The sequence below is a fragment of the Colobus angolensis genome, unplaced genomic scaffold (genome assembly GCF_000951035.1).
Source record: "Colobus angolensis palliatus isolate OR3802 unplaced genomic scaffold, Cang.pa_1.0 Scaffold18, whole genome shotgun sequence".
Taxonomy (NCBI): Eukaryota; Metazoa; Chordata; class Mammalia; order Primates; family Cercopithecidae; genus Colobus; species Colobus angolensis.
In genome coordinates, this window is record NW_012114932.1 from 3,444,500 (window position 1) to 3,453,121 (window position 8,622).

General features: G+C 43.0%; 1 protein-coding gene across 1 annotated transcript in view; it reads left to right on the forward strand.

Moving 5' to 3' along the window:
• The window catches only part of PRKAR2A (protein kinase, cAMP-dependent, regulatory, type II, alpha), a 126,667-nt gene that overhangs the window by 59,517 nt on the left and 58,528 nt on the right, over window positions 1–8,622 (forward strand). Inside the window, exon 5 of the mRNA XM_011939131.1 lies at window positions 2,623–2,729. Coding sequence (XP_011794521.1) covers window positions 2,650–2,729 — 80 coding nt within the window. The 5' untranslated portion in view covers window positions 2,623–2,649. The remainder of the gene's footprint in view (window positions 1–2,622; window positions 2,730–8,622) is intronic.

Sequence of the window (8,622 nt, forward strand, 5' to 3'; positions counted from 1 at the left end):
AATAAATAAAGAATATGTGATATATATATATATATAAAAGAATGAATCTTCTATCTGTGAAACTGAAGAAGGAAAAAGAAATTTCTGCTAGTTTTGCTGTCGCACCTCAAACTGCACAAGTTACAGCCACAGTGCGTGTTAAGTATTTGGTTAAGATGGAAAAGGCATTACATTTGTGGGTGGAAGATACGAACAGAAATGTTTTCCAATTGACAGCAGTGGGGTTCAACACTGTCTGTGGTTTCAGACATCCACATACCCCTTGGAACATATTCCCCATGGATAAGGGGAGGACTGTCGTATTTTTCTGAGCTGCTTTGGCACTTTCTCCAAGACAAAACTGATAATTTGAAGAGCATGCAATTTTGTCATGTTGCAAGGAAATGCTCAGATTTGCATGACCCTGGTTTAGTTTGGAGGTCTGAATTTATCCTACAAAGAGATTGATTTTTCTGAAGATGCTGGTATGTAGTTCCCTTCATTGATAATAGTTAACTCACTGGCTTACCACAGTATGTGATAAGTGCTTCTTGAGAATGGTGTGTTTCTGCAGGGCCTAGCACAGGATCTGTGACCTGGGCCTGTCCTCCCTCTCTTGGTGGTAGAAATAAAGAACAAGGGCTATCTCCTGATGGGTGTCCTAGTACATGTGAGCTGCTATAACAAAATACCATAACCTGGGTAGTTTATAAACAGTGGAAATTTCTCACAGTTCTGGAGTCTGGGAAATCCAAGCTCAAGGTGCCAGCAGATTTGGTGTCTGACTAGTAACCCACTTCCTGGTTCGTAGATGACCATCTCTGAATCACATGCAGTAAGTACTTCAACATTGTTGGTAGTCTTGGAAACTGTAACTTTAAGCAAAACAACCTATAATGGAACCTTTTTTTTCCCCTCATCAGTGTTATAACGGTGTTATTTGAGGACCTTCTATACATTGTTTTGCTTATAGTCACAGTTTTCAAGAACCTATCAGCCACTTTAAGTGAGGACTTACTGTGTTTCATTTGGTTGTCATGTTGTTATTTTAGTCTCCTCTAACCTAGAAATGCTCCCCTTCCACCCCTTTTATTCTATATCTCATGACACATGTGTTTGAAGAGTCCAGACTAGAAGAAGAAAAGTGACACAGAACAAGAGGCTTCCAGCAGGCAATCCACAGGCTAGGTACAGATGTCTGTGTTTGTTCTGTATTGTACATGTAAATTTAAATTTATTGCCAGTATTTAAATAGGAGGTTTCTGGCAACACTGGGCTCACATTCCAGTGAATATCGGTAACACGTCAATTGCAAGCCATCTTTTTTAGTATTTGTCAGCTTATACAGTATTCAACACACATGGAACTAAATACGCTTTTTGGTGATACTCAATTATTGTAGTAGTATAGTCACTCTGATAGAACATAAACTCACATGGAATTATGCAGTCATAAAATTATTCTTTTTCCAGGTCTTCAGTCTACATTCCTCCAAAGAGAAAGTCTCTTTTTTTAATTGAACCTGGTATTCTTTAGTGACTCCCTAATAATCACTGATCTCCCTGTCTGACAGGGATGCTGGCCCCAGACTGAGACTATTGGTTCACAGAATTTAATAGTATTATTTTCTTTTCATTATACTTATTGACATAGTTGATGTCTGGTTATGGCAGGCAGTAGTAGTAAGTAATTGTATGTGCTGTATGCAAATGAAGCAATATTAGCTGTCTTATAATCTCATTTATTGAGTATCTGTTGTTTCGTAAATACTTTCCTAGGTTTTTCTCCTTTGGTCATAAAAATTGATGACCTGGAATCTTTGTTATACCCTTTTTACATATGAAGAAACTGAAGTTCACTGGGCGTGGTGACTCACGCCTGTAATTCTAGCACTTTGGGAAGCCAAGGTGGGCGGATCACATGAGGTCAGGAGTTTGAGACCTGCCTGGCCAACATGGCAAAACCCCATCTCTACTAAAAATATAAAAATTAGCCAGGCGTGATGGTACAGACCTGTAGTCCCAGCTACTCAGGCAGCTGAGGCAGGAGAATTGCTTGAACTCAGGAGATAGAGGTTGCGGTGAGCTGAGATCACACCACTGAACTCCAGCCTGGGCAACAGAGTGAGACTCTGTTTCCAGAAAAAAAGAAAAAAAAAAGATACTGAAGCTCAGTGAGGTTAAGTGACGTGTTTTGCTAGTCAAAAGCAGTTGTGCTGTTCCAAAAGATAACCTCTAAGCCACAGCAGTCCTTTAGATCTGATGATCCTGTTAAGCTCAACACCTATAAGAAGGTGGCAGCATATGGCTTTACACGTGACATAGTGGAGCCATCAGGCAGGTGATAGTCATGTGGGTGTGGCTGGGAGAACATTGACCATGATTTAGATAATATTTTTGCGTAAATTGTGGGAAGCTTTTTCAAAACAATACTGCCTCAGAAGACTTGCCAATTTGCTGTCTGCTGAGGTACATGGAGGTGCAAAGCTGAATGGTCCCAGGAAAGCATTTGTTTCAGACAACCTTTAGGTTTCTGTTTGAATGTGGGGACTTCTGTTATATAGTCACAAATTGAGATAATTATGGTCACTGCTTTTTTGCAGCATATATAAGGCTATTTTTCCTTCTTGTGCATACCCTGCAGGAACAGCTTTCTCAAGTTCTTGATGCCATGTTTGAAAGGATAGTCAAAGCTGATGAGCATGTCATTGACCAAGGAGATGATGGAGACAACTTTTATGTCATAGAACGGTAGGAGATGGAGCTTTGAAATTGTGTGGCCACACTTAATCGGATTCATGAATCAGGGCAGATGCTTTATCCTATTCTGTATTCAGCCCAGAGAGGCTTAGGGCCAAGTGAAAAAGCTTCCCAAAGCCTTGTGAGAGTCCACAGCTTGTCCCTCTCTACCAGTGCTGTCCTGAGTCCTCAGCACAACTCATATTTGAAGAGCAATCATCTAGAGTAGAAAGTCTTTAGGCCAGGTGCGGTGGCTCACGCCTGTAATCCCAGCACTTTGGGAGGCCAAGGCCAGTGGATTACTTGAGGTGAGGGGTTCGAGACCAGCCTGGCCAATATGGTGAAACCCTGTATCTACTAAAAATACAAAAATTAGCTGGATGTGGCGGTGCATGCCTGTAATCCCAGCTTCTTGGGAGGCTGAGGCTGGAGAATCACTGGAACCCAGGAGGCGAAGGTTGTTGCAGTGAGCTGAGACCCCACCACTGCACTCCAGCCTGGGCAACAGAGCAAGACTCTGTCTCAAAAAAAAAAAAAAAGAAAAAAGAAAGTCTTCTTTACAGTTAGTTAAGGAGTGCAGGGTGTGCTTTATAAACATGTTATTTGCCAGTGTCGAGTGAATTGATTCCCTGAAGAATTAGCCATGGTGCTATAGTTGTTTGAGTCTTCATATTCGAGCCTGATTTTACTCATGAATATGCTGCCCTGACCTTAACCCCTCTGGCTCAGATCTAGGTATTAGGAAAAAATGAAATATTTGGGCTTGGCCTGCTCACCCTACTGTGTCCTAACCTCTTGAGCTTAGTATCCTCTTTGGCTGGTGGCAGTGAGGTGGGTGTCCTGATCTCCTTAGTCCTGAAAGAAACACTCTCATTAGAGTTTAACATCAATAAGATATTGCTTCACCTGATATCTTCCATTAATTTAAAAATAAAATGGTTTTTGGAGCTAGATAATAAAAAGGAAACAAAAATAATTTTTTTATCTCGAAGTAATTTCAGAGTTACAGAAAAGTTAAACAAGTAGTACAAAAAATGTGTCACAGGCCTGGTGCGGTGACTCATGCCTGTAATCCCAGCACTTTGAGAGGCCGAGGCAGGTGGATCACTTGAGGTCTGGAGTTTGAGACCAGCCTGGCCAATGTGGTGAAAGTCCATCTCTGCTAAAAAAAAAAAGTACAAAAATTGGCCAGGCACAGTGGCTCATGCCTGTAATCCCAGCACTTTGGGAGGCCGAGGCGGGTGGATCACGAGATCAGGAGTTCAAGACCAGCCTGACCAACATAGTGAAACCCCGTCTCTACTAAAAATACAAAAATTAGCTGGGCATGGTGGCGCACGCCTGTAGTCCCAGCTACTCGGGAAGCTGAGGCAGGAGAATCGTGTGAACCTGGGAGGCAGAGGCTGCAGCAAGCTGAGATTGCCCCACTGCACACCAGCCTGGGCAACAGTGTGAGACTTTGTCTCAAAAACAAAAATTAGTTGGACATGGTGGTGTGTGCCTGTAATCACAGCTACTTGGGAGGCTTAGGCAGGAGAATCGCTTGAACTTGGTAGGTGGAGGTTACAGTGAGCCGAGATAGTGCCACTGCACTCCAACCTGGGTGAGAGTGAGACTCGGTCTCAAAAAAAAAGAAAAAAAAAATTATAAATACAGGTTCCCCAGGTTAGTGTTCTCCCTTTGCTTCATTAAATTGTTGACAAGGAAGGGTGTGGTGGCTCACACCTGTAATCCCAGCATTTTGGGAGGCTGAGGTGGGCGGATCACTTGAGGTCAGGAGTTTGAAACCAGCCTGGCCAAAATGGTGAAACCCCAACTCTACTAAAAATACAAAAAAAAAAAAAAAAAATTAGCATGCCTGTAGTCCCAGCTACTTGGGAGGCTGAGGCAGGAGAATCACTTGAACCCACAAGGCAGAGGTTGCATTGAGCTGAGATTGTGCCATTGCACTCCAGCCTGGGTGACAGAGTGAGACTTCGTCCCCACCACCACCAAAAAAAAAGTTGTTGGAGAGTAAATTGCAGATATAATGCCCCTTTATCTCTGAATACCTCAGTGTGCATTTCCTAAAAAGGATGTTCTCTTACTTTAGTACAGAACAATTATAAAAAACACAAATTAACATTTATACAATACTACATATAATATATGCACCTTATTCAAATTTTTCTAATTCTCCTCATTTTTAAAATTCTTTTAATCTCCATCAAATAGCTGTGCTAGATTCATTGGTTGCTTTTCTTCTTGAGCCTTTTCTTATTTAGTTTCTTGAACAGAAAATGCTGTCCCTCCTTGAGTAACCTTTGGGTTCTTGCTACCTGTGACAAATTAGTACACTTAAAGGAAGTGTTTTCTTTAAATGCTGATTTAGAGTAAAGATGACATAAATAGTATCTTCTCAGAGAAAAGACTTTTGTCTTCATATTTTATACTAATACTTCTTACACAGAAATTCTACAAGTAATGACAGAATAGGTTTTTTTGTTTTGTTTTGTTTTTTAGGGGGACGGAGTCTCACTCTGTCGCAAGGCTGGAGTGCAGTTGCACGGTCTCGGCTGACTGCAACCCCCGCCTCCCAGGTTCAAGTGATTCTCCTGCCTCAGCATCCTGAGTAGCTGGTACTACAGGTGTGCACCACCACGCCCAGCTAATTTTTGTATTTTTAGTAGAGACAGGGTTTCACCATGTTGGCCACGATGATCTTGATCTCCTGACCTCGTGATCCACCCACCTCAGCCTCCCAAAGTGCTGAGATTATGGGCATGAGCCACCGCACCCAGCCCAAAATAGTTTTAAAATAAAATTATAAATATAATATAAAACTGTATTTATTTTATTTTATTTATTTATTTATTTTGAGATAGAGTCTTGCTCTGTTGCCCAGGCTGGAGTGTAGTGGTGCAGTCCTGGCTAACTACAACCTCCACCTCCCAGGTTGAAATGATTCTCCTGCCATAGCCTCCTGAGTAGCTGGGATTATAGGCACCTGCCACCACTCCCAGCTAATTTTTGTATTTACTTACTAGAGATGGGGTTGGCCAGGCTGGTCTTGAACTCCTGATCTCAAGAGATCCACCCACCTCAGCCTGCCAAAGTGCTGGGATTATAGGTGTGAGCCACCCCATATCAGGTCTATATTTATAATATAATAAAATTATATTACCACCTCAAGCAGCCACCTTTCCCCTTTGCCTTGCCATGTCCTCCACCACCAAGACAGAGGTCCCTTTGGGCACTTATGGTCTGGGAAATAAGCATCCACTTGTACATGTCCATAACTTAAAGACTGAAATGCCTTTGTACAGAGGGAATGATTTATTTCATGTGTAAACAAAAGGGATTATTCTTTGTACAGTGAAAGTGGTGAATAAGGGCCTGGCACAGTGATTCACACCTGCAATCCCAGCACTTTGGGAGGCCAAGGTGGGAGGATTGCCTGAGCCCAGGATTGCCTGAGCAAGATAGTAAAACATCTCTACAAAACATTTTTTTAGGCTGGGCACGGTGGCTCACGCCTGTAATCCCAGCACTTTAGAAGGCCCAGGTGGGCAGAGCACTTGAGGTCAGGAGTTTGAGACCAGCTTGGCCAACGTGGCGAAACCTCGTCTCTACTAAAAATACAAAAAATTAGCTGGATGTGGTGGCGGGCACCTGTAATCCCAGCTACTTGGGAGGATGAGGCAGGAGAAATGCTTCAACCTGGGAGACAGAGGTTGCAGTGAGCAGAGATCATGCCATTGCATTCCAGCCTGGGCAACAATAGTGAAAGTCCATCTCAAAAAAAAAAAAAAATGCAGGCCGGGCGCCTGTAATCCGAGCACTTTGGGAGGCTGAGGTGGGCAGATCACAAGGTCCAGATGTCGAGAATATCCTGGCTGACATGGTGAAACCCCATCTCTACTAAAAATAAAAAAATTAGCTGAGCATGGTGACATGCACCTGTAGTCCCAGCTACTCGGGAGGCTGAGGCAGGAGAATAACTTGAACCCGGGAGGCAGAGGTTGCAGTGAGTGGAGATCATGCCACTGTACTCCAGGCGGGGTGATAGAGCGGGACTCTGTCTCAAAAAAACAAAACAAAACCGCACAAAAAACCATTTTTTAAGAAATTATCCAGGCATGGTGGTGCATGCCTGTAGTCCGCAGCTAGTTGGAAGGCTGAGGTGGGAGGATCACTTGATCCCAAGAGGTTGAGTCTCCAGTGGGCAGTGATCATAACACTGCACTCTAGCCTGGGGGACAAAATGAGACCCTGTCTCAGAATAAAAAGAAAAGAAAAAAGAATGTGGTGATGAACAAATAGGAAAGGGCTGAGCACAGTGGCTCACACCTGTAATCCTAGCACTTTTGGAGGCCGATATGGATTACTTGAGACCAGGAGTCCGAGACTAACCTGGGCAACATAGTGAGACCCCTGTCTCTACGAAACAAAAAAGAAAGACTATCGTTCAAGTGAAAAGGTACAGTTCCTGGCCTCAAAAAGTTCATGGTCAAGTTGGAGAGAGAGACCTTTCAATAGATAATTATTACATAATGTGGTGGTAACAACAATGATAAAAACATATGCCCCATTATTTAGAGGAGGACCTGAATGGGAAAGGTCAAGAGAGGCTCTCTGCAGTGCTGCTGCCTGAAATGAGTTCGTGTCACTCCCAAAGTTAAATGCTAGTGTCTGGAGGAGACACTGAAAACACTGAATTCCATGTTTCCTATTTATAACCTTATTTTGCCTTGTCTATAAAGGCCTGGGACAGGTCAGCTTCCCTACTGAGTGGTAAGCTCCCCTGAAAGCAGGGTTGGTGGCACATTCTCTGCTTTTCTTTTGATACATGATATTTAGTGATTTTATCAGACAGATGGAAGTTCTTTGTAGGAAATTTAGAATATAAAAATAGGCCAGGTGCGGTGGCTCACACTTGTAATCCCAGCACTTCGGAAGGCCGAGGCGGGTGGATCACAAGATCAGGAGATTGAGACCATCCTGGCTAACACGGTGAAACCCCATCTCTACTAAAAATGAAAAAAATTAGCTGGGCGTAGTGGCAGGTGCCTGTAATCCCAGCTACTTGGGAGGCTGAGGCAGTAGAATGGCGTGAACCCGGGAGGCGGAGCTTGTAGTGAGCTGAGATTGTGCCACTGCACTCCAGCCTGGGCAACAGGGCAAGACTCTGACTCAAAAAGACAAAAGTAAATAAATAAAATACAAACTGGATAGAAGTTAATTTAGGCATAATCTGATTACCAGTATATGAGTCCATTATTTTTTCCATGCTTTGCTGTTGAGATCAGATACCTCACCCAAAATTTGGTTAAGATGTCAAGACTGATGGTACACTAAAAGGGTATGAAAAGGTTTATTACTCACATGTTGAGCCATTTTAGAGCAGGGCAGGCTCCCAGACGGATCCAAAAATGACTTTAGATAGCAGGCGAGGTGACTGTCTTGGGATTTATGGTGGTTAGAAGGTGGGATTAGGTGAGGGTACTCTTACACAGGGGCTGGCATTTGTGTTGATTGAACTCCCCATCAGCACCAAAGGAGGGAGCACCCAGGCTTTCTTATCAGCTTGCCCAGATACGGGGCAGAAGAGGAAGGGTTTGAAAGCTGTCAACAATCAAACATCAAAAATGGAGTTGAGTAATGGAGTTATCTTTACATACTTTTTTTTTTTATTAAATCATACATTGTTGTGTGATTTAATTTTTTTAAATCTGTTTTAAGCATGTCAGGGATTATAGTATTATTCTGTTAATATTATTATTATTTTGAGATAGAGTCTCACTCTGCCGCCCAGGCTGGAGTGCAATGGTGTGATCTCGGCTCACTATAACCTCTGCCTCCCAGGTTCAAGTGATTCTCCTACCTCAGCCTCCTGAGTAGCTGGGATTACAGGCACATGCCACCA